Below are 26,156 nucleotides of genomic sequence, written 5' to 3'. Positions count from 1 at the left end.
AAGTTTTTGGAAGAGCTTTAGTTGAAATAATCTTACAGGCTTTTCTGCTGAGTAATTAACAGACCAGAAAACTCAGAGGATTTAGCAGAATAAGCTAGAGCACTGATTTTCAAATGGCAGATCACAAAACATGGAAGGGTTATGAAATCATTTTAGTGAGTTGTGACCACCTTTTCTTTTTTTCTTTTTTTCAGTGCTGGCTCTCGAACACAATGCCTCCTGTGAGCTCGGCAAGCACTCTGCCGCTGAGCTATATCCCCAGGCCTCATGACTGTATTTAAAAACAATGATAGAAAATACTAGAATGCATCATTGCTTGTAATGTTGTTTTGGGAAGGTCTAAATAGTTGGGTGAATCGAGTCAGGAAATTTTGCCAGAAGGTAAGAGGCAAAGATTGAGCCTACAGTGTGGTTCCCAGGAAAGAGTGCTTCTGGACTAGAAGAACAGAGACCGTTAAGGACATGGTAGACAGAAAAAGATGGAGTCCCTCCCCTGCCTTTAATACCATAAAGGGCTGTAAAGGAGAAAGGAACAGTGAGTCCAGGCCTGCAGGAAACAACAGTCGCTGGGGTGAGACAGTCCTTCATGACCTTGAGAGCTGACTTCAGGAGCTCTAAGGAGTCAACAGTAGCAAAAGTAGGCTGCCTGCCACAGAGATGCGGGCACAGTATTTAACCAGGGGCCGGGACCTGTGCAGGAGGCCTGGGCTGCTGACATGAGATGTGGGAGAAGGCAAAAAAGAGACATAAGGTTTAACTAGTAATCAAAAGAGCTAAAGTTTATGCTTCTTTTTTTTTTTTTTTCTTTTCTCCTTTTTTTTCTTTATTTTTCTTAGGGGAATACTGGGTATTAAACCCAGGGCTCTACCACCAAGCTCCACCCCCAGCCCTTTAAATTTTTTTTTTTTTTTTTTTAACAGCATCCCACTAAGTTGCTGAAGCTGGCCTTGAACTTGTGATCCTCCTGCTTTAGCTTCCCAAGTCACTGGGATTACAGGCATGTGCCACCACACCTGGCAAAAAGGTCGAAGTTTAAAGAGAAAATGTACTTAATGCATACCCAGATGCTTATTTAAAACCCTTTTTTTGGTATTAAGTTATATCTTTACCTAGACAGAAAACAATTGGAAAAAGTCAGTGTTTTGTTTATTTTTTTTAAATTCTATTTTTCTAGAAAAGGCAATATTGAAAGGAATGTCTGCTAAGAAGGAATTAGTCAAGTTATTTTGAGGAGGATGATCGTGAGGGGAAGGGGCTTTGGGGGACAGCATTCCAGGCAAAAGGAAAAATATGCATAGAGAGCTCCCATGTGCTCAGAGCCCTCGGGGATTCAGTGAGGCTGGAGCTTGACAGAGCAGCAAGAGGCAGGTCTGGAGAGAGGGCAGTGGCTGGTCATGACTCTGTACACACTGAGATGGGGTGAACCTGGAGAAGGGAGGGGTGAGGCAAGAGGAGTTCAATTTTCAGCTAAATGTGGATTCATCAGTAGGTAACTGGATAGGTAGTCCTGGAGGTTAGAAGAGAAGCCAACTTGGAAATTATTTGGAAACCATCAGTTGATATATAATAATTGCAGCCATGGAGGCAGAGATTTCCATGTACTGAAGGAGAAGGGGGCCAAGATAGCCTTAAGGACAACATGGAAGGGAAACCCAGGAAAGGGACTGAGAAGTAGCCAGAGGTAGAAGAAAAGCCAGGAGCTTGTGGTGTAGCAGGTGTCCTTGGGACAGTGCTTTTAGAAAGAGGGGGCAGCTCACAGGGCCAGGGTTGAGGTGCCTGGAAGTCAGGTGACTTTGGGGAGAACAGTTGTGGCAGGGCAGGTTAGGGGCAATGACAGTCCCTTCTCTGCCACAGGAGGAGAGGGGACAGTTGATGTGGGAATGCTTAGGATCTGGGTGGCAAGAAGTTGAGAGATTTTTCAAATGATGGCCACCATTTCTCTCTGAGAGGAAAAGGTGGGGAAAGAGAGATGAATGGGTAGGTTTGAAATAGAATCAATACAGAAGGAAATAAATTGATTCCAAAGATGAGGGACTAATTAAGCTCTCTGACCATACTAATAAATGATGAGAATAGGAAAAAGGTATCCAAAATAAAACGCACACCCTCAATGCTGGGGAATCTCACCAAGAATACAAATAGGCCAAAAGCCATCAGCAGCAGGCTGAGGCTGTGGCAGAACTGCTGGCACCCAGGTGGAATGCAGAAAACTTCACCCAGCAAATAATTGCTATGCATCTGCTACATGCTGGACTCTGTTCTAGGCACTGGTGCTGCAAAGATGGGTGCAAACTGTGACCAGGAAATACACAGCAGGGCTCAGTGGCAAGGGGCTTCCTATTTGTAGAAGGACCAATCTGAACAATATATGATTTTTTTTTTTCTTCAGCAATCCAGGTTATAAGAGTACAGCTAGACTGGCCTCAAATTGTAGTTTTGCTGAATGGGACAATGGAAGGGTAACAGGGGTGAAGGGTGTAAGGACATTGGCAAGAAAGCAATTCAACTAGTTATGTTAGAGCTGGGCTTGCAAATCACATATGTGAGCTAATTAGACCAATTGCTCAGCAGCCATCACAGAGGACTGAAGTAACATAACACCTGCCTATGGATAAGGCATGCTTTAAAACAGATCTTCTCAAACTTTAATATGAATGGAGGTGGGGGAGTCTTGTTAAAATGTAGATACCGGGCTGCAGGGGTAACTTAGTACAGAGCAAGAAGTGCAAGTCCCTATGTTCTAGCCTCAGCACTGAAAGGAAAAAAAAAAAAACAACCCCACAAATCAGATGCAGATGCTGATGGAATTGGACTGGATGGGGCCTGAGACTCTGCATTTCTTTTTCTTTTGGCTGTGTTGGGGACTGAACCCAGGGCCTCTCATGTGCTAAGCCTATGCTCTACCACGGAGCTATATCCCTAGCCGGCTCTGCATTTCTAATCAGCTTCTGAATGATGATGGAGCTGATGATCTGCAGACCACTTTAAAAAATAATTTATTTTTAATTAACAAAAGTTGCATATATTCATTGTGAAATGGCTAAATTGAGCTAGTTAACACATGCAATGCCTCACATACTTACCTTTTTTTTTTGTGGTGAAACACTTAAAATCTGTTGGCTTAGCCGTTTTCAAGAATATCACACATTGATATTAACTATAGTCATCATGTTGTATAATAGATCTTGAACTTTTTTTTTCTATCCAACCAACACTTTGTATCCTGTGACCAACAGCTCCTCACACCCCTTCTTTGAACAATGGGTTTTAAAAGATATTGCCTTGCTTCTGGGAGAGCTCTTTGGCCCTATGGTACAGGTTAGCTTAGCTGACTGGTTCCTTCTCTGGAATTTGGCTAGCAGCCTGATAATGCTGATAGCTTGAAAATGGCACTGTTAGGAGTTTTTACACTCAGAAAGCCACAAAGCAGGGCTGGCTTGCTTCTCTTTAGAGAGCAGTTTGTTAATCATTCTCCAGCATGGCACTAGCTAAACCTATGTAGCAGCAAGCACGTGTACAATAGGCTTCAGGTCAGGGGTCATGAAAGCAAGTTTCCACTTGGCCTCTGTGCTTCGTTCCTACTTTGATAAAGAAGCATCAGCCCTGGTTGCTCTATCACCTGAAGGGCCTGTTGGGAGGCATTAAAGGAACTGACTTATCTCTGGTACATCAGAGTACCCAGCAGAGGCAAACACTCCATGTCACCCTATGTGTTTGTCCTATGAGCCACCAAGAAGTAGGGCTGTGGGAAGAAATAGAGGGACAGAGGTTGCTATGGGCAAAGGGTGACTTGCTGGAAATTCTGACCCATGCGGTACTGTATTTCCCTGGCTATCTCTAAGTAGGCTGTCCTTGCCATAGGTGGACCAGGCTGTGCCTACCAGGCTGATACTTTATCTCTAGTTGGAAAATGTGAAAAGTGATTCTCAAGAATGGAGAAGGGAACTGGTCTAACTTCCATAGTATCTGCTTTACTTACTGGCCTTTAAAATGAGGCAGAGGCAAAAAAACAAACAAAACAAAACAAAACAAAACAAAAACCAAAAAACCCCAAAACAAAAAAACAAAAAAACCCCATACATCTAATATGGTCAAAAAATACCAACTGAATCTCTTTTAGTGACAGTTTGAGGAAGAAACAAAATCCCTCTGCTGAAAAAAAGGGAGTCTCCTATTTTCTGACCTGTGGGTCATGCAGTTTTAATTTCCTCTTTCTTTTTTTTTTTTCATTCTTTTTAATTTCATAAACCTGCTTAAGGCCACAAGGACTCTCCTGAATCCCTCAGCTGTCTGGCAGATGGACGCTGCCAGTTTTGCCCAGGTTTCTGTCTATGCCAGGTAGAAGCGCCACAACTCTGACTGAAGGCGCTTTCAGGTCTGCCTGCTCAATGACTCTGAGGTGCCGTGGGGCTTCTGAGAAGGAAGCTGCTGACAACGCCTGTCCAGGAGCTCTCCGGGCCTCGGGAAGGCAGGCTCCTGGGGTGAGCCCAGGGACACCAGGCTCTGGTTCACTGGAGCCTTGGCTAGCTAGATTCCCCGATATGTAGTGAGTGGCTATGTAGAAAGGCAAGGTTCAGGAAGGGGGAAGTTTCTGTTCTTTAGGCAGCTCCGAAGGAGTCTGGGTTCAGGGGCTGGGAAGTGGCAGAGCTGCTCCTTATCCAGGTGCGACAGCAATGGCCTGAGGATGCATCACCCATGAGTTTGGGGCATGAGGCTAAGGCTGCCATGGTAGGGTGATGTGTCTATGGGTGTGTGTGTGTGTGTGTGTGTGTGTGTGTGTGCATGCGCACAGTGGTGTGGGACAAGGCTTGTTGCAGCTTCTGAGGCCCACATCTTTCTTTCCAGGGAAGAAGAGGGTGTAGAGGGGGCCAGTCTTCAAAGGTGGCCATCTCCCAGGCCCTGATATCCAGCCAAACTCCTCTCTTCCTCCCTTCCATCCCCATTCATTCCATTCTGTTCATTTGCCAATGATGGCACAGGCACCAGGGGCAGGTTGCTGTGTTAGTGCTGTGGAGGTGATGTCTCTGCCTTCTTGGTGCAGGATCAGAGGGACTGGCCTGGGCTGGGGAACAAGAGAAGGGAAGCCTAACTGCTGAACCCAAATATCTAAAGACCCAGAGGAGTCCCAGGGCAGTGAGTTGGTGTGAGCACGTCAGGTGCTCCAAGCCCAGCCCCAGTGCTCCTTCAGGACCTGCCCCAAGGGTTTAAGTTTCTCCTCACTGGGATCCTCTTTCTAGACAGGCGTAGGTGGCAGGATGGAGTTGTTCACAGCAAGGCCTAAGAGTCTTGAAGGACTCAGGCAAGCAAGAGAGGAAAGGCCTCCAGTCAGGGTCTACTCAACCCAATTAAAAGTCCCCATTAACCTCAGCAAGTGGGGACAAAGCTTGTTGTGCTGGCACAAATTCGGGGCTGGAGTAGTTGCTAACAGCAAGAGACAGAGAGGGTGGCAATATTTTGGAAAAAGGAGAGGCAGCATGTTTTAGAGCTGTACAGAGATGGAAGGATTGTGTTCTTTCCTGAGAGCATAGGAGAGTGTCTGTGAGTGCGTGCGTGTTTGTGTGTGTGTGTGTGTGTGTGTGTACATGTACACATGCATGCCTGGGCCAAGACTCACTCCTCATCTAAATATATCTTCTCACTGCCCTATGCATGCAGGAAGCCACCCAAGACCCTGGTTCCTGGACCCTCTCAGAGGCAAGAGTATAGAGCCAAAGGCAGCATAAGAAAAAGCTGGCTGGGGGCTGAGCCACACTGCTGGCTCCCTCCTAGCCTGGCAGGTCCCACTGACACTCGCCAATCTATAAAGAGTGGAGTGTGGATGAAGAAGGTGAGCTGCCCCAGACTCGATGCCTGAGTGCTGCTGGCAAACTTGGGGCCTCCCTTCCCCAAGCAACTTACACAATTGTATTGTGTTTCTCGCGGTACTTCCTTATGTGCTATTCCATGTAGGAGAGAACAGTTCCACTGAGAACATCCCGACACTAGAAGCTTCTAAAATGGACAGCACTCAGACTGCCAACTAGAGAAACAAACGGCAAAAACGAACACAAAACTTCTCTCTGCCAAAGAAGCTCAACAAGCGCCAGTCAGGACCAAGTCAGGGTACGAGTCTAATGACACCTTTACCTGTTCCTGATCCCACGACGTCCCGGCTTGGTGACTCAGCCATGGCATCAGCGAGCCGCTCCCGGAGGCCCTCCTCTGTGTGCTCCATGGAGGACATGTGCCGCAGCCCGAAGCCCTCAGGCCAGCTCCCGCACACCTCCAGCAGGGTCACACTCCGGTCAAAGGTACCTGTGGCACACATGGGACATGTGACGTTAAGTCCATGCCTTCAGAGGGCAGGCCATTCTTTTGGTCAACCTACCACCAATGCCCCTCTGTGCCCTGGGCCACTTCAGTCCTACGGGATGGACGAAGGGCAGTCAGGACAGCATGAGACAAGGGTGTGCAGCACAGAGCAAAAGAGTTCAGGCCACTGGGTCAGGGTGTGCATCTCCGGGCAGTGACCTCCACGTCACTGAGGCAGATGGGTTTGAAAACTGTTTCTGAGGAGCGACAGGATTCAACCCAAACTTCTCTGCTTTTTCCTATTCGACACATGGGACTCCACCTAAAATTTCATTTAAAGAAAGGATCACTTGTCCTAAACAAAAACAAAATAGCTTTCTAAACCATTGCATCCTGTAACCTATACCTCATTTTACAGTCGAACCTCAGAGAAGTTATGGCCCAAGAATAAATGGCAGGTTTGTGGCAGACTTGGTATGAGAACTCATATCTGTTGATGTCTCAGTCTAGAACTCATTCTCTTATCCTACCCCATTGCAGACAGTCTAAAAAAAAATATGTATCTCCCAGCTGCTCAGGGATATGGGCATAATGGGGCACCATTTTAGGGATACAGCAATACACTTGGGTCACAGCATCTTCAGCAAGGGTTCTTCCTTAATCCAAAGCTGCTCCCAGTTCCAAAAAGTACATGGTGCTCTGCTAAGTGCCAAGATTAGATCTCACATGCAAGATCACTTCAAAGTCCAAATTTAAATTATTCTACTTTATTCTACAGCAAGTCTTCTGTGAAAGCTTATTTCATCCACTCTCTCCAAAGGAGATTATGGTCATGCTCTGTTGCTTTAAGCACATACCATTTCCCCAGCGATTAGGTAACTGACCCTACTATACTGGGCTTGGTTTCTACCAGCACCAGGAAGATGAGGAAAAAATGCAAATGCCAATGTTTCCCAAAGTTAAAAGTACATGAAACACACACTCTTTATCAGGCCTTGCTTCTCCTCTTTGATCAGCCGTCAGAAACTATCTTCCCTGGGCGGGCAGGACTGGGCAGTGTCAGCGCACACTCTCTGCCAATGACAGGTGGTAATAGAGAGGGTGCGAGCCCCAGCCCCGGCAGGCGGCCCTGTCTCTGATAATGGCCAAAGCATTGAGGTGATAACGGTTAGTAAACACTCCGACAGCCGGTGCCTCCATACATCAGCAAAGTGGGCCAGATAATCCTGAACTCTCCTGACCAGACAAAGGCTCTTGTTCAGCCTGCTGGGATTTGCATGTGTGGCAAGGGTCACTGATGGCTCCTGAATTTCATCAACCAAGTTTTGTTTTGATTTATCTCTTACCTAATTGTAGGATAGATTCCTGGCACTGGGAGAATGGGCAGTAGCTACGTATGCACCTCCCCAAGGGGAAGCCCACCTTGGGAGTGTGTTGCTTGGATGGGCTTGTCAGGTGGAACTCTAGAATGGGAAGCAGCCCTATCCCACATTCTCTCTTAATCACGTAGGTTCAGGACGTAGGCGTAAGGATTGGGGGTGCAGGGCCAACACTTCACCCTTAGCAACAACTCCAGGAACCCAGCTCCTCACAGACACATGGGCTGAGGCTGTAAACTAACCTTTGGTTTTATGCCCACTCATTAAGTGAGTCAGGCAATCCCTCTACCTCCTCTCTCTCTAGTTTTTTTTTTTGTACCAGTGATGGAATCCAGAAGTGCTTAACCACTGAGCCACATCCCTAGACCTTTTTTGTGTTTTGTTGTTGTTGTTGTTGTTGTTGTTGTTGAGACAGGGTTTCATTAAGTTCCTCAGGGCCTCACTAAGTTGCCGAGGCTGGCTTTGAACTTGGTCCTTTGGCCTCAGCCTCCCGAGCACCCACTACCACGCCCAGCTATGTTTTTTTTTTTTCCATCTCCTGAATAGAACCAACACCTCCTTGCCTTGTCTCAAAGGAAGAGAGACCGAGCAGGGTTCCCACTAGGAGTCTGTGCTTCCCTTCAGTGCCTCGCCCCCACCCCAGTGTACCTGACAAGGTGAAGAGCTAGGCCTTGCTGTTTTCCTGAAGGGTCTTGCCTGGGGCACTTGTGCTTAGTGACATCAGAAGGGAGGATGACAAGAAAATATAGTCCTACTCTGTGTACTTACAGAGAGGTTTCAGAGTCCAGAAACCTCAAGAGAGTGACCGTTCTTTCTCGCTTCACAAGAGCAGGGCTGCTCTAGAAAGGAAGCCAGGGCAGGGGAGCTGGCAACAGGCCAAGAGGAAATCAGAAGTCAAATCAGAAAGAAAGCAACAGAAGTTCAGATAAAGAGGATGGGCCCAGTCCATGGTGGATGGTAAAGGCCAGGGGAGTATGGGATATTTTAATGGACAAAGCAATAGTACATAGGAGAGGAATCATGAGCTAGTTTAACAGTGAGAATGGAAACAGACCTAGACTTAGACGTAGACTCTGACACATGTTAGCTGCAGGAGCCTCTGATTCCTCATTCTTGAAAATGGAAAACCAATACACCACAGAGGGCTTCTGTGAGGACTGTGTCAGATAAGTGTAAAGGCACCTGTCACACACAAGGTGCCCTGTACACAGCAGGTGTGCTCATGTACCTGTTAACAACAACAGGTATCCATACCTTTATATTGCTTGAGACCTCCTTACTATCACGGTGATCCTGAGCCATACAGGTAGGTACCATCTTAATTTATGGAGGAGGAGCTGGAAGCTCAGAGAGATTAAGTGACATGCTCAAAATCTCTAAGTGACAGATTTGGAACACGGGCTCTTAATTCTTCAGAGCTCATTCTGTCAGCTCCCACATGGCTTCCCTTAGCGGCACCTGCCGTGGAGAACTGCTTTAAGCAAAAATCGCCTCTGTCTTTTCCCAACTCGGTTTGAGAATTCCTGTCACCTTCAACCAGTGCCTTTTACAAAACCTTTCCTCTCTCAACTGGCCCAGCCTCTTGCAGTATCTCAGTACCAATGACGATGAGTCCCCCTGTCCACTGGCTAGCACACAGAAGAAGACAAATTGGCTGAAGTTCTCTCAGCAACAGCGAGGCTAGGAAATTGCAGGGAGGAGGTGGGGGACACCAAAAGTGTTCAGCAAAGGAGCACTCTGTCATTTCTTCTGTCCTGAGAAGTGACAGAGGGAACAATCAGTGATCCCTCTCACCCATGGAGGAGGAATCCCATTGGAGGCCCTGCAACCCCCCCACCCTGTTCTGTCCTTCCCGTCCTCCCCTGATAGCCACCTGGCTGAGGGTAGCAGGACCCTGGAGGGACCGCAGGGCTGCGAGTGCGTGCAGATCAGCAGGTGCTGGGGTGAAGAGGCCGAGCTCTTGCAGGGTGAGGTCACTTCTGGGCTCTTAGGAAACTGCACATTTTATCAGTGTTGAGGGCACAGCTACTGATCACCTGGCTACTCTCTCAATGCACCAAAAACACGTGCTTAGCAATGAAGGTTTTTTTTGGTGTGTGTGTGTGTGTGTGTGTGTGTTGGGTACTGGGATTAAATCCAGGGGTACTTTGCCACTGAGTTACAACCCCAGCCCTTTTTATTTACTTTTAAAAAGTGTGACACAGGGTCTCACTAAGTTGCCTAGACTTGCCTTGTCTTTTACAATCCTCCTGCCTCAGCCTCCCAAGTTGCAGGGATTACAGGTGTGTGCCTCCTCTTGCCTGGGACAATGAAGATCTTTTGCTGAAGCAATACTTTGTTCTCATGTTGACTATTTCAGTTAAGTTACATGTTCATCAAATATTGATTAATTGATTAGTATTCACTATGATATGAGTTGATCATTGCACTGAGGTATGGGAAACAGCATGAGACAAGAAAAAAAAAAGAGAGGCTTATAGTCCTTCACAAAACTCTGGGAAGCAGTGATTATCAACATTTTACAGATTTATATCTTACTGAGTTTGAGAGATGAAAGGTAACTAGATGAAAGGTAACTTCCCATGATGCCGCCTGGAAATCTTTCCCTGTAGGGCTCCCTGTTACTCTGAATTCCAATTCCAAGACTGAGTTCACATCTGACCTGCTCAGTGAAACCTTGAGCAACTATCTGAGGCATAATAAATGCTTTGCCACTGACTCTGATAATACTTTTGGAGTGAAGCTATGAATTTACCCATGGAAATGCATGTTTGCATATACAAAATTATAAGCAACATCAGGTGTTTACGGATGCCTCTGAAGCCCTTCCTTAACCTGTAGACCCAGGTTAATCTGAGAATCCCACAGATCATTCCTATGGCTGGATTCTTATGCTGCCTCATCCTTCCACATGATCTGCTTTTCCACCTGAACTAGAAGCTCCTCAGGGCATGGCTTCCTCTACACAGGACTCTGTCTAACATGCTTGCTCAGAACAGATGTGTTCATTGATTGATCTGGGAAATCGGACCTTCACTGCAGAGTCAACACCCTTTGGGTAGGGGAACCAGAGCCTGCACATCTAGGGCTGGGGTGGGCAGAAAATGGAATTAAAATTAAATAAAAGGAAAGAATATGACGGCAAGTGAGCAAAAAACAATGCCACAATTTCACCCTACTGCCTTCTGTGCACTTATTTTAGATCTGGAGATTCTAGGGACTGGATAAACCACAATCACCTGCCCGGGAAGGCAGAGGAAACTGGTCTCACACAGGTGGAGCTTCCTGAATCCAGCTTGGCATCTTGTGTTATGCTCTCCCCAGAGGAGAAATGGGTCAGGTTCCTGGGTTTCACAAACCCATTAAAGGCATGCTGTGACAGCTGGTAAGCTGGCAGCTGCTGGGGAGGCCTGGGAGCACGTGCTCTGCCTTTGTACACCATTGTCACAGGGGCAAGGGAGCCCAGGGGTGGAAGTGGAGGGAGGCAGGTGGGATGCTCCTCTATACTGATAGTGTCTAATCACACCCTGCTATTTACGAGTCTGTGGGACAGTCTCCGCTTTGTGTCAATTAGATCCATCCAGGATTTGGACTTTGTGAGAACCTGTCGATCAGATTTCTAGCCACCAGGGAAGCCAGAAACTGAAAGCAAAACCTGCATTAAACAATGCTCTTCAAGATACAAGCCCTTTTAGGTGGGTAATAACTGAAATAATGACACCTGTGACAACTGAATAATGATCACAGGCAGGATGACGGTAACTGCTAGACAGCCTCTTGTCCAGCTCACCGAACTGTCTGCCAAACTGAGCGGAAGACTGGCACTGTGGGAAGCATACCTGTAGCCACACTGTAGGCAGTTCACGGAAGCACAGGCTGAGGACAGTAGATTTCCCTGGAGCAACGGTCAGTTTTTTGTGTTGAGTTGACTGGGCTAAGGGATGCCCAGACAGTTGGTAAAATATTTCTGGATGTGCTGGTGAGGGTATTTGTGGAAGATCAAATCAGTAGACTGAACATAGATGATCCCCCCTCATTAACATGTGTGGTTTTCATCCAATTGAGGGTCTGAATATAATAAAAAAGTGGACGGAGGAAAATATTGTCCTGACTTGGCACATTATCATCTCCTGCTTGTGGACATTGGTGATCTTGATTCTCAGGCCTCCAGGCTCAGACTGTGCCTTCAGCCATCAGCCCCTGGTCCTCAGGCCCTTGGACTTGGACCACAACCTACTCCATCAGCAACCTGAGTCATCAGGTCTTTAGACTCTAATGGACTACACCACTGGCTTCCCTGGTTTTCCAGCTTGCAGATGGGAGACAGTGGGACTTCTCAGTCTCCATAATCACACGAGCCAATTCCCATAATATTCATTTATCTACCTGCCTACATATCTGTCTAATCTCTTATTAGTTCTGGTTCTCTGGAGGACTCCAATATGCTAGGTCACTAGGTGTGTCTGCAAGCATATTTCATTTTGTCAATATATTCTATGTCAGGTAGGGTGAGAGGTATGAGGATGACATCTTTCCTTCTCCATCCTTTAGTTTGGTTCCCAAAATAACCATGATCATGCACTGCACAGCTATGTTTTAGTCAATGAGGGATTGGTGGTCCCACCAGGTGTGGTGGCATAGTAATCCCAGCTACCTGGGGGGCTGAGGCAAGAGGATCACAAGGTCAAGGTTAGCCAGGGCAGTGAGACCTGTGTCAAAATAAAAATAAAGGGTTGGGGCACAGCTCAGTGGTAATTATAAATAACTAAACAAATAGATAAATAAATAAAGTAAAAAAGGCAGCAGTCTTATCAGATTCCTGTCACTAGTGATCTCATGGCCATGATAACATCACGGAATAATGCATCACTTACGTGTCTGTAGTGATGCTGGTAGAAACAAACCTACTACTGTGCTGTCAGTGGCACAAAAGCATAGCGCACACTGTTACGTAAAGCACACGACACCTGATAGCAAATGACTGTTACTGGCTTCTGCACCTACTCTACTTATTTTTGTAATTTTACTTATTTTTGTAATCTAATCCTTCTACTTATAAAAACAAGTCTGCTATAAAACGGTGTGTTGCATCGCGCAGGAGCAGCCTGGCTCAATGTTGTGCTCTCCGCCTCTCTTGATGGCATCATGAGGCCACGCAGCGTGACTGGCTACACCATCGCGGCTGCACGAGTGCGCTCCTGATGTGGCAGAGCAAAATGGCCTAATGACGGGTTTCTCAGAACATATCGCCGTCGTTAAGTGAAGAGGGATTGTACGATTCCACATCCGCAGAGAGATGTGAACATAGCAAAGGGACCGGGACTCCAGCAATCTTGTTTTTTTCTTTGCAATGCTGGGAACTAAATCCAGGGCCTCCAACATTCTAGGCACGTGCTCTGCCACTGGGCTACACCCCCACACCTTTTAATTTTGAGACAGGGTCTCACTAAGTTGTCCTCACTGGCCTGAAACTTGTGACCCTCCTGCCTCAGCCTGCCCAGTAGCTGGAATTACAGGTGTGTGTCACCATACCTGCCTCCAGAAATCTCTTCTGAGTCCGGTCATCTAATGCTTAATGAACTTGTGACAGTTGGTAAGCCACGTTTGTGAGGTGTGGGCTTGGGGTTTGGATTTGGGGGATCAGGTTATTTTCTAAGGACCTACTTTTCGGGTTAGGATGTGAATTGAGCAAAGAGAAAGGGAGAGGGGCTGGAACAGCAAAGACACGCCTGGACTAAGGCTGAAGATGACAGGGGTGGCGAAGGTGCCAGGTGTGGTAACAGCAGCACAGCGCTCACTGGTCAGAGCTCGTGAGTGGGCCCTGAGTGTGGCCAGCATCAACGCTGCGGAGCCGGGAAGAGGCCACACAACAGTCACCGAGACACTAAGGGTGTTCGCAATTTAACACAGAGTAGTCAGTCACTTTGACAATGAGGCCCCTTTACAACTGCAATAATGTCTGCCTCAAACTTCGAGCAGAGAGGACAGATCAACATTTGACTTTTCTGGTTATTCTGGGCAAGTCACTAATCCCTTCTGGGTCTTACCCTGTGTGAAATAAATGAACGACTTCCATTTAAGGGGTTCACATTGGAAATAATGGTTTCAATGTAATTAACAAAAAAAAATGCTAACAGGCAAATGGTGAAATGATGTTTGAGGTACCTTAGGGCAAAAGCTACCAAATTTCATTTTCAATGAACCAAATAACGATCAAGTAGTTATACTGTAAGAGTCTTGTTTTTGCCTAATTAAAGGTAGATGATAAGCAGAAGACCTGGGTTCAAATGCCATTTCCTGATACTTTCTGTATGACCTAGGGGAAGTCATTTCTCCCCTTTGGACCTTGGTTACTTTACCTATTACTGTGGTTGACTGGTGTATTCCCTACAACAACAACAAAAAAAACCCCCCCAAAAAACATATGTTCAGCTGCAGACTCCAAATAGGACCTCATTTGCAGACGTAATTAATGATCTCAAAATGAGATCCTCCCAAGTGATGATGACACCAAGAACCGGTGTCCTTTTAAGAGGAAGGAGGGAGGATGGTAGACATAGGGGGAAGAGGCCATGTGGAGACAGAGGAGGAGGTTTGAGTCATGCTGCTGCAAACCAGTGGATGCCAGGAACCACCAGAAGCCAACAGAGGCAAGGAAGTGTTCTCCTCTAGAGCTTTTGAAGGGAGCGTGACCCTACTTACAGCTTGAACTTGAACTTCTGGCCTCCAGAAATATGAGAGAATAAATTTCTGAGTTTAAGGTCACCAACTTTATGGTGATTTGTTTTAGCAGCCCTTGGAAAATAATACACCTATAAAACAGGGAGATGAACATGTGCTTTCCAGGGTAATTGTGAGCATGAGATCAGATAGTATGCGTGAACATGCTAATTAAAGGAGGCCACTGTGTTGTACTGAACTCTTACATTAGGCCCCAAGAGATCCAACGGAATCAAAATGAAGCCACTCATGTTAAATGCCACAGAATCAAATGGAAACTTTCAGGAAGCAGATAGATCACCAAAAGGAGTAGTTTTTCCTAAAAAGGAAATTCTAACTGAGTGCAATAGTAATCCCAGTCACTTGGGAGGCTCAGGCAGGAGGATTACAAGTTTGAGTCCAGCCTTGGCAATTTAGCTAGACCCTATCTCAAAATTAAAAAAAATAAAAAGGGATGGAGATGTAGTTCAGTGATAGAGCACCCCTGAGTTCAATCCCCAGTTCCACAATCCTCAGTACCACAAAAACAAAAGCCAGGAGATTCTAGTCTGCCAGGGTCAGTGTAATAAGAAGCCCCCTCTACTTCATTCCTTATAGAAGAGCAACTGGAAGCAACTGATGTTAAGCAATCAGCTTTCCCCCTGTTGTTCTGTTTTCTTGTTCCCAAATTACAAAACCTACTGCTCTGCAGTTTCCCAGTGGGAGCGCTCATTCTATTCTGTGGAAACTCTCTGCATTCACAAATTGCAAATAAAAGCTAATTCATCTGTAACTAAATTTTGTTATAATTTTGTGTTTTGACATATGCCTTGTAAAGCTGCACAGGGCCGTGCAAACACATAGGATTTTTCCAGAGCTCTGTGAGAAGCTCCTTTTAGGGGCTGGGGTATCTGTGAAAGGCTTAGAAAGTGATGGAAGAAAATTGGGCCAGTCGGAGGAGCAACATGGGGTGGGGAGCAGCCACAGCAGCTCACCAAGCTTGACCGGGTATGTATCAATTGCACAGCAAGGGCCTTTGCTGGGGAGCCAAGGCACACAAGGAGCTTTACGTGTACCACTTCTTTGCAGATGCAGATCTGACACAGCAGAAGTGGGAGAAGTGGCTTCATAGCTCTGGTGAAGGGTAGTTTCCTAATAGCCCAGGGATCTCCCCATAACTGAAAATCGGGATAGAACTTTGCAGCTCCCTAAATTCTTTAATAAATATACAGAATCATACTCAACTAAGGATGGAGTGAGATGACCCACTGTTGGCAGAAATAGCACTGGTATCCACTATCTGAAGGGCACTTTGGCAGTATGTATGAAGAATTAAAAACATGCCCAACTACTGATCTAGGGATGCCGCTTTCAGAAATTTAGCCAAAGAAAATTATCTAGGAAGCCAAGAAACCTCCATGTATAAACATACACATTTCCACTTGAACATAACTTGATAAAACGGTATTTGTTAAGTAAATCATACTTCATTCCAGCAGTGGAATATTAGGTAGTCACAAAAAAAGAATGTTTATAATAGGGGAAACATTTTTTTTAGGAGTGCAGGGAATTGAACCCAGGGCCTTGTGCATGCTAAGCACATACTCTATATGATAAATACTTTAGACAATTTTAAATAAACAAAGTAAGACAAAAGTCTATAGTTATTATTGACTAACATAAAAGAAGCATAGAAAAGCATTCTAACAATTATTGACAAAATGAGAACCATGGTTTTCTTTGGGTATTGAACTACAAAGGACCCTTTACCTTTCTATATGAAAAGGAAAAAGAAAAAGGCAAGACAAGAAAAAGTTGAGACAAAAATACCCACGGAGAGCAGCACACAACCTTTTATAAGAAGCAAGTGAGGGGAGGCCTGACCTTGTGAGCGGCCTCCCCTGTCCAGCCCTGTGTGCAGGCTTGACTCAGGTGGGGGCAGGCGAGCCTGCGGCTCCATGGCCGGTGTTTGACTCTTCTCCCAGTGGCTGTGGCTGGCTGCACGCGATGTTGACTCATCCCTGTGTACGTATGACATATTTCTTTTTAATTTCTATCAGGAATGTGCACTGACTTGTGTGTGAAAAATGGCAGAAAGAATTCCACTCTGTACAAATAGCTTACATCAGATCACAAAGTTCTAGAACAATTCTGGAAGGGTCGATTTTAAAAGTCTTTTACCTGTCCCCTTTGGTCCCCTACCCCCACCCCCTTCTATCCTTTGGATAAACAGGACAGCGGCTTTAGGAGACACCCTTTCATGATTATCAGGGATGCCTGGCCCTTCACACATCACGAGGTCACTGAGCAGGCCCCTGCTGTCTGCCTGTGAGCCCAAGAGACCAGTCAGCACCGCAGACCCCAGTCGGGAGAGTTTCGACTGGCTCCACACTCAGGCAGGCCCAGGGGAGCTGCAGAGAGCAAGAGGGATCCCAGAGACCCTTTCTTCCTCTGCTTTAGACCTGACGTGATCATGGCTTCCACGTCCAGGTGGGCAGTGAAGAAGCATCCCGCAGGGAGGCCACAGTGGGAACACTGCCTCCAGGACGCCCTGGCCTGCTTCTGAGGGCGGAGGGGGAACGTCCACGCAACACCGTGCTGTTGGATTCCTATAGTGCAGCTCAGGATACACCGTGCGACAAGCTGTCCCCGGAAACCTGACAGCTCCCGGGATGGAAAAGCTCCCCGGAACTGTATCTCTCAAGACAGCAAACGCGCACCTGGCTTCCCTAGGACAGTTCCAGTGCCAAGTGGGAATTACATCTTGGGTCAGATCAGATGTCAGGAAAGGTAACGAGAGCTAGCATTTGCTGTGTGCCTACTACATGCCAGGCACCAAACCTCTTTCAAACCTCCCCTATAACTTCGCAAGGATGGAGCTATTAACCAACATTCGCAGATCAGAAAACTAAGCCAAAGAGAAATAAGATTTCTGCTAAAAAATGACAATATCAGACAATGTCAAGGGCATAGTAAGGGTTCTAGGTTCATCTGGCTCCAAAGATTATGATTTCCCCACTAAAATTCATGCTAAAAATTGATTTTGAAGTTTGGATGCATTACCACTGTGTATAGCTCAGTCTTCCTATTCCAGAATTAATTAACTAACTAATTCATTCATTCATTTTCTTTATGCTGGGGACTGGACCAGGGCCTCGGGCATGCTGGGCAAGCATTCTACTACTTTGCCACATCCCACTTCCCAAGCCAGAATTTTTTTTTGGGGGGTGCTGGGGATTGAACCCAGGGCCTTGTACATGTGAGGGAAGCATGCTACCAACTGAGCTATACCCCCCAGCTCCCCAAGCCAGAATTTTGAAGTGCTTCTTGCAGTTGGGCAGCTGCCCACCTAAGCCCAGTACTTTCTGTGCTCTACAGGAAAGATAAGTGAGAACTCTGAAGTCTGAAACCTGGGGCCAAGAAGTCTTATGCTTTTATTAATTAAAGAAGATCTTTCAAAAACCATCAGACAGATCATCACTGGATTTCTGATGTGGAACCCAACGTACACACAGACATGAGTGTGGCTTGTCCTTTAGGATTATTTTTGACCCTTTCCTCTCTTCCCTAAGGATCTGCATGTCTTCTGAGTAAGAATTCTCTGTTGCCCCACATGACTGAGGTGTCAGGTTTGCAGGCCAGGCTGCTGCTAGACCTGGAGAATCTCAAAGGCCAGGGAGGGATGGGCTGGTGAACAGGCTCCTATCTGAAGCCAAGGCTCTCTAGCCCAAGGGGCAGGAGCCCTGGGGAAGGAAGAGGAGGGTTGGGATGTGCCTGCAAGGTGGACTGCGTGGTTTAACAGCTGACCCATTTTTTGGCTGTGTTATTTGAATAGTTGCCTAACTTTAAAATGGTGTCTATTTCTTTATTTCTTTTTAAAATTTATTTTTATTTTTGAGATGGGGGTCTTGCTATGTGGCCCAGGCTGACCTGAATTCTGGGTTCCAGTGATCCTCCTGCCTCAGCCTCCCCAGCAGGGGAATCACAGGCTGGCATTTCTACCTGCAGTGTGGACAGTCTCCCATATCCTTCTGCCATCTCAATCATCAGCTCTCACTTCACAGGGCAAGACCAGGTTTTCAGCAGCAGGGATGTTGGACTGAAGATCTGTCCTGGCATGGCGTTCGCACACAGGGGCGGTGTGTGTAACAGGTTCCCCAGTGCCTAGGCCTTTACGCTGAAGCTGTGCATCAGAGGTGTGGCCTTAGGCCTAAGAAGGGTCAGAGGGAGGCAGCACTGTAGGGACAGTGGAGGGGCCTGCCCTGGAGCTGGGGTGGCTGGGGTGGGTGGAAGACCCTGTACAAACAAGTACAAAGCCAGGATGTCCATGACTTGGGCAGTGAGGAGAGGCCACTGGAGCAGACGTTGTTCAGGACACTTGGTGTATTTTCACATATGATTTCATTTTGACTGTGGGATCACAGTCACGTCTACCCTGGGCAGAATGGATGCTGTCAACTCCCCTTTACTGAGGCTCAGGGTGGGCAGAGGTTTGACCTCAGCTTCTCACCTCACAGGGTATTTATGGAACCCACTGCGAAGGTCTCCCTGAACAAACCTATACCCCACAGAGCTGCCCGAGGTGGGCACAGAGCTGAACGTGGCGTGGACAGATGCCCGACATTGCTGAAACCAACAGGTCCTGGCCCAGGCCCCTGGTCTTACGGGGACTTCCCTGACTTTCAGCCTCATTTCCTGGTCTGCAGCCTATGAGGGTGGTGCAGGCTCAGCGGGGTATCATTTGAATTTATCACACAAAGTGTGTTCAGGGCTCGTTCCACACCTGAATGCGGGTGCCTGGGAACTGTCATTTCCTGCCTTGACATGTCAAAGTGTTTTGGCTGGTCACACTGACTCAGCCACCCAGGCATGGAAAGCAGGGCGGATGTAGGGCAGAGTTGAGAAGCTGTGGGAACGCGCAGGCAGCACAAGGCGAAGCAATATGAATGATGTCAGTAAGCATCAGACTGCACGCTCGCAGCCTGTGCAAGGTGCTCCTCAGGCGTTGGGTCCCTCAATTCTCACAAAACCCCTAGGGAGGGAGACAAGGCCACTTTCCAGTCCCCAATTGGCAGCTAAGGAAGTTCAGGGGTACAGTAAAGTGAGGGGCAGGGCCTGGGTTGGAAAGGCCAGTCTTGGGCTTTCCACCTTTGCTATTCCAAGGGTGGCCACTCAGATATGGTGGTGTCCGCTCAAAATGCTAGTGGCTTGGGAAGCTGAGGCAGGAAGATCGTGAGTTTGAGGCCAGCCTCAGAAATTTAGCAAGACCCCAACCAACTCAGTGAGACCCTGTCTCAAAATATAAAAAAAAGGGCTGGGGATATTGCTCAGTGGCTAAGTGCCCCCTGGGTTCAGTCCCGGTACCAAAAAAAACAAACAAGAAAAACCAAAGTGTGGTCCCTACCAGGGCAGCAGCCACCATGCCTGGAGGCTTGTTAGAAACCAACCTCAGATCCCACCCAGTCCTGCTGCTTCCGAATCTGTAATTAATAAGACTCCCAGGGCACCTTGGCACACTAAAGCCAGAGTATCACCCCTTGCACCGCGTACTCCCGACCCTGTCTGTCCCCTATTTGTTAGCTGTTGGTCCCTCAGAGTATATCTGGTTCTAACTACTCTTACAAACAAGGAAGATGAGGCCAATGGAGGGGATTCAACATGGGCCGTGACAGAAGCAGGAGCAGACAAACCTTGGTCCCACTACACTTGGCTGTTTTATCCAGCTGACACGCAACTGGTGTCTCCCTTTCCTTCCTCCTCCCTCCCCGCCCCATGAGTTCAGGCCTCAAGCTGCCTGCAGCTGCCAGTCCTCGGCCTCCTCCCTCAGTTCCAGCCGTGTGCTGTTAACAACACGAGTTCCAGGGACGGGGTTAACACCCTATTAAGGCAAACGAGAGAAATTCATGCCTCCTGCTACCAGTCTAGGAGCCCAGTGGGAGTGTGGAGCACCCAGGGGCCTTCCCTGCACAGCTGCAGGGCGCAGGCCAAGGCTCCCGGCTGTTTCTGCCCTTTCCCTTCGCAGACCTTAGCACCTATACGACGGCAGGGGAGGCCCTGCTTCCTGGAGAAGCTCTGCTTAGGCCTTGTAAAAAGCCCACTTCATTAGTAAGTGTGAAAAATGCCCAAATAACTGTTAATCTGGTTCTGATTTCCCCTCGACTCACTGGTCTCATTGTGTGCCAAGTTTGGCGCCTGTGGGTAAAGAGATTCCTAGGCCACGGCTAGAGCTTGGGGCCAGGACTCCCCCTCCTTCTCCCCAATTCCTATTCCACTGAGGCCAATCAGGATGTTATTCATTTCCCTAGCTAAGAAGCAAGTTCAAAAAGGCCAGAAGAGCCTCCTCTTGCCCCTTCCTTGTGTGAGAAATGCCAATTCCTCCCAGGAGGAGGAAGCAGCATATTTTGTTTCTGCTATATTCCGGCAAAGAGCAGATTTATAGAGTCAGCCCAGATCGACGGTGTTTGTGGGTGCACAGAAACCTATCTCTTTATCTTTGGGCCCAAGGTACATAATGGATTAGAGGAAGATCAAATTCATCCATAAGGAGGAGGAAAATAAATAAATAAAAGCTAAGGCTCCCAGGGGCCTCTAGGAGGGGCCTGGAGACCTCATGTTACTGTCAGACAGACTTGGAGCTGTCACCTAACCTTGAATTAGGGGTAACAGCTGAACGAAGGAATTAACTTCTCATTGTGTTTCATTTTAGTTTAAAAAAGGCCTTTAGGGCAGAAAAGCTACTAAAATAGCTTTCTTATATCCCTCAGACTGCTTAAAAAATGTAAATAAGTAAAAGCAGTGCTTGTTGTAGAAATAACCACCAAATAGCTCAGTGAACTTGCAAATTCACCATAACCTTCCTGGGTATGTCATTAATCCCCACTAGGCTTCCCTTTAAAATAAAGAGGCCTAGATCTGAGCTCTATAATCCTCTGATGCAGGAGGTGGCTCTGTGTTCTCAAGACCCAAAATGCATGGATGAAACATCCCCCTTCTCTCTGCTCCTACCCTTGGAACCTACCCGAAGGGCCCAGCTGCTGCTTTGAATCCAGCTGCAAGCTCTTCTATTCATTGGGTAACTTCTTTATTTCTTTTTCTTTTTCTTTTTTTTTTTTTTTTTTTCAGTATTGGGAATTGAACCCAGGGTTTGGTGCATGCTAAGTGAGCTCTCTGCCATTGAGCTACATCCCCAGTCCACCTTCTTATACTTTCTTTTAAACCACTGAGAGATAGGAGTAGAGGCAGGTCCTTTGGAGAGGAGGAGGTAGTTTCAAGGTCACCGAGTTCACTGTTGGTGGAAAGAGCACATAGCCAGGAATGGGAAGCAGAGTGCTAGTTCTAGCTCTGGTATGTCCTAGCCATGTGACTTTGTGCAAAGCACTTAGTCTCCTGGAACCTTTGTTTTCTTTTGTATATAAGAAATGTTATAATGCTGGTTATATGCTAAGATTCAAATAACATGTGGCAGAAGCTTCAAGACTATCATGTACAATCTGAATGTACAGTATTGGTTTTACTCCTAGAAGCCAGGAAGCCTTAGGTTGGTGCTTCCACCTCCAGATATTCGACACATAAAGATTCTACCCAAGCTGTTTGGCTTCTTGAGCAGGATGAATGTCCACAGAGCCCAGGGTACTGCTAAACTAGGAATGTGAAGTCAATGACAATGTCTTCTCTGAAGCTTTAATACTGCACAAGATACCTATCTGCTGCCCTCCCAAATCAAACTGAGTTCACTGTGAGGTTATTCTGATGGACCAAGAAAGCATCCATCACAGAAACTACCACAAAAGGCGCCCAAGAGGAGGATCACAAGTTCAAGGCCAGCCGTAGCAATTTAGCGATACCCTGTCTCAAAATAAAAAACAGAAAGGCTGGGAACATATCTTAGTGGTAGAGCTCCCCTGGGTTCAATCCACAGTAATACCCTCCCCCCCAGTCCCCCCGCCCCCCCCCCCCCGCTAAAAAACTTCTTACTGCCTAAGAAATGTTTATTGAATCAAAGGATCAAAGAATAATCCTTCACTATAGTTTGACTAAAGATGGTATCATGGGTCTAAAAATGAGTTAGTAAAGGCATTTCGAGGCCTGCCTTCCACCTCCAGGCAGCACTGTCCTTAAATATCTCATTCTATAATAACCCCACGCTGGGTACAGTGGTGCACACCTGTAATCTCAGAGACTGGGGAGGCTGAGGCAGGAGGATCACAGGTTCAAGGCCAGTCTCAGCAATTTAGCAAAAGCCTGTCTGAAAATAAAAAATAAAAAGGACTGGGAATGTAGCTCAGCAGTAAAGTGCCACTGGGTTCAATCCCCAGTACTGCATGCACTGACACACACACACACACACACACACACACACACGAGAATTCTAAGCTGAGGCAAATGGCAGGCTCTCCTTTTTGTAATGCTAGAGAATGAACCCATCTACTAAGTTGGTTCCTTCTCTCTGTAATATTAAAATAAGTATAATTTATGTTTTCATTTATCCTGGAAATGCAATATCCCAAAGCCAATTGTTTAGGGAAGATTATTTATCTTGGCTGTTCATTAATAAATGACAATGTTTGAATTTCACAAGTTTTCAATTTCACGCAAGGGGCACAGGCCTTCTGAACCACTTCTATGCCTAATAAATACCTTAAGTAGAGACAAAGGCCTTATTTACAAAATTACTCCTGAGAGTAGATGTATTAGGCATACTTCATGAATTTCACTGCGGGGGACACTAAGCAATGTTAGGCCTTAAACACATAAACAAGTTGAGCCAGTTCTTTCCATGGCAGTAACCCAAAAATGTCCTCTTTGTCTACATATGGTACCTCTTCCACATGTCTTTAATAGTCAGCTTTTAAACATATGGTGTTTTCTTCTTTCTCTTTTTCTTTTGTTTTTTTGGAAGACTGGACGACGTTCAGGTCCATTATTCCACAAAACGTCATGGGCAATCAGACTGTCTACACCAGAGGGCAGTGAGGGGCTCCAGTCTAGATGCTTTTGGAGAAGCAGAACTGGATCAATTATCTAGGTGCAGGATTTCCATCTGATTCCAGAATATTCAGTTGCTCAGAAACTCTTTTAGGTCACTGGGTTGGAGTTCCACCCCAGACATCGGAGGGACTCTGTGATACAGCCCTATCAGTAGTAGGGACTCCCAACCATAGGGACTCTCAAGAACCTCAGGCCAGGAGGTAGACACCTTTGGTTTGTGGGTGGGAGACTAGGGGTGTGATCTGTGTAGCTGGCAAGAACCTCCAGGTTATTATGAAATGAACTCTGGTCTGGAGCATCCTTTCCAGACCTCCCCAGTGAGAAGAGTCACCTGGGACGCTTACTGAACAAATGTGCTCTGGGGCCCTTCCCCTAGGTAGTCCCAGGTGGTGTTCTAGATAGGCTCAGATTCTTATCCAGGGATTTTAAGAACCATTGCTGGAGAGTAGCAGGTCCTCAATCCAGTTTTAAGAATCTCTGCCTAACATTGGAAAAGCATGTGGTTGTCCTCTCATGATCATGGCAGCTTAGGTATCACAAGGGGGTCCCTGTGGGCAACCTGATATTATAAAGGAAAGTTGACTTCATTGGGAAAGTGCTAACTACTCCATCTTTTTTTTTTTTTTTTTAGTTTCTTCTAATGTTTCTTTTTTTCTGATTGCTCCAAATCTCTCCCAAGGCTTCACTTCACTCTGTCTGTAACTCAAATTTTGGTGCTTCCAAGGGACCCGCCCTTAGCCCTCCCCTTTCTCAGCATACTTTTCCTAGGTGAGCTCATCAAATACCATCTACATACGACTGACATCTAAAATCACATCTCTATTCCAGTTCTCTCCTGGACTCCCTTTCCTTACCTCCACATATGAATTAGTATGTGCTGTGTGTTTTACTTCCCAAGCCCTTTTGAGTCTGACTCCTACTTTCCATAACCACTGGGCTTAGACTCTCACCAGTTCTCACTGGGATCATACCAACAATCTTTAAACTGGCCTTCCTGCCACCTAACATGGCCTCCTTTCAATTCACTCTTCTTAGTGTTTCTGGAATGACCTTTTCTACAATGCAAATCTGGGCATGTTACCCATCAGTCCTCAGGATGAAGCCAAATCTTTCTACCACAACTGTCTTCCACCTGGCCCCTACTAGCTCTTCAGACTCTGCCCATCCTGTACCTTAGCACCCTGCCTCTGCATCTGGAATGTTTCTCCCTGGCCAAGTTTTCTTCATCCTTGAGGATGTGATCAGCTGGAGAAGTCAACCACTTCGAGTCTGACCTTGATCTTCCAACGGGCTGCTGGAACACAACACCTCAGCTCACCTTCTGAGGTGAGCTCTTTCCTTAGTTTAATCAATCTCAACAGCCACCATGCTGGTTGCTGGGGATTTGGATAAAGGAGACAGACCAGTAACAAGAGCAAGAAAATATTTTCTGGTCTATCCTTCCTATGAGACTGAGTTCCTAGGCCTGAGGGCACTATTTTTTTTTTTTTAAATCTCTGTGGCCCTAGTGTGTAGCACAGTGCCTCAGTTCCTGGCACCTAGTGGGAAGAAGGGAAGGAAGAAATCAAGGTTGTTTAATCTGGAGAAAAGAACATGACAGCTGTGATGCCAGTATTCAAATATTTGAAGAGTAATTTGTGGAAAAGGGAACAGATTAATTTTTGTGGCCCTGAAGGGCAAAACAAGACCTGGAGGGAGAAGACAATGATCTGGTGCATTTCAGCGTGAGAAGTGGTGCCAAGGGACCTGATAAGCTGCCTCCTGCAGATTCAAGACTCATCTCAAGCACCAGTTCCTCTGTGCTGTCTTTGTGGAGGCCCTGTGGTCACCTCCCCATGGTGCCTGCATACCTGCTACTTTGATATGGTGCATACAGGCTTGTGACACACCAGTGTTGCCTTCTCAACCACCCCTGCAAGAAGCCAGGAGAGTGTGACATTCAGGTGCATGACCACATCTATACCACTGGCCTTGAAATGCATTGCCCTCCACACACAAATGACTTTGACTTTCCCTCTGGCAACCCACTTCCTTTTTGACATGGTGCAACTGGCACATCCTCACCAAGAAATTTCTTTTCTGCTTCTCTCGTTCACTTCCTTATTAATGATAATGCTGTTTGACCTCATTGAGGCTGGCAGCCCCTGGCGCCCTCCCAAGTCTCCCAATCTATTGGCTTCCTCCTGGTGAAACTTCTCACGATCATCCAGTGCTCAGGAGTCACAGGTCTGATAGCACCCTTACCAAGCATCCCCCCAGTCCCTCCTGGTCTATCTGCCACTCTGGCTTTGCCAGGCCCAGACAGCAAGTTCCATTCAATCATCTAATTCCTCAGCTCTTGCTCCTGGGCTGCTGTACTGTGCTGGAGAAAACCACATACTGTGTCAACTGGCACCATGACAAATTCATCAGCCAGACCCTTCCTGCTCTTCACCCTTTATTTAGTCTTTCCATTTGTTCCTGGTCAGTTCCCTCCTGCATTTCCCCCTCTTCTCAAGCTCCCCAAACCTGTCACTGCTCTCTCCTCATTCTTGGCAGATGACCTGCCAACTAACTGCCTTTGGGATTTCTTTTCTAGTTCTTCTTTTAAAGATTCAGAAGTCCATGCATCTTAAAAGTGACCCAGTATAAGAGTGACAAGCACAAAACACAGCCCCCGAAGAATCGCCCAGCAGCCAGTCAGGCATAGCTGGAGAGGAGTCTCCTCTGATGGGAGAGCAGGGGTGGGGGTGGCCGGGAGAGAGAGCAGCTCTTCCCGTCTTTCACTTCCCACTGAATACATTCTGCAGAGTTTTTGAT

At 46.8% G+C, this 26,156-nt stretch overlaps 1 protein-coding gene across 4 annotated transcripts in view; it reads right to left on the bottom strand.

Moving 5' to 3' along the window:
- Window positions 1-26,156, bottom strand: part of Bcas3 (BCAS3 microtubule associated cell migration factor) — a 575,232-nt gene that overhangs the window by 17,490 nt on the left and 531,586 nt on the right. For all 4 annotated transcript variants that reach the window (XM_026398023.2, XM_026398025.2, XM_026398024.2 and 1 more), the window contains one exon: window positions 6,127-6,294. In XM_026398023.2, coding sequence (XP_026253808.1) covers window positions 6,127-6,294 — 168 coding nt within the window. The remainder of the gene's footprint in view (window positions 1-6,126; window positions 6,295-26,156) is intronic.

Source organism: Urocitellus parryii, chromosome 7 (genome assembly GCF_045843805.1).
Source record: "Urocitellus parryii isolate mUroPar1 chromosome 7, mUroPar1.hap1, whole genome shotgun sequence".
In the NCBI taxonomy this organism is placed as follows: domain Eukaryota; kingdom Metazoa; phylum Chordata; class Mammalia; order Rodentia; family Sciuridae; genus Urocitellus; species Urocitellus parryii.
The sequence above is the reverse complement of the archived record's forward strand: the minus strand, read 5'-3'. Positions and strand labels throughout refer to the sequence as shown.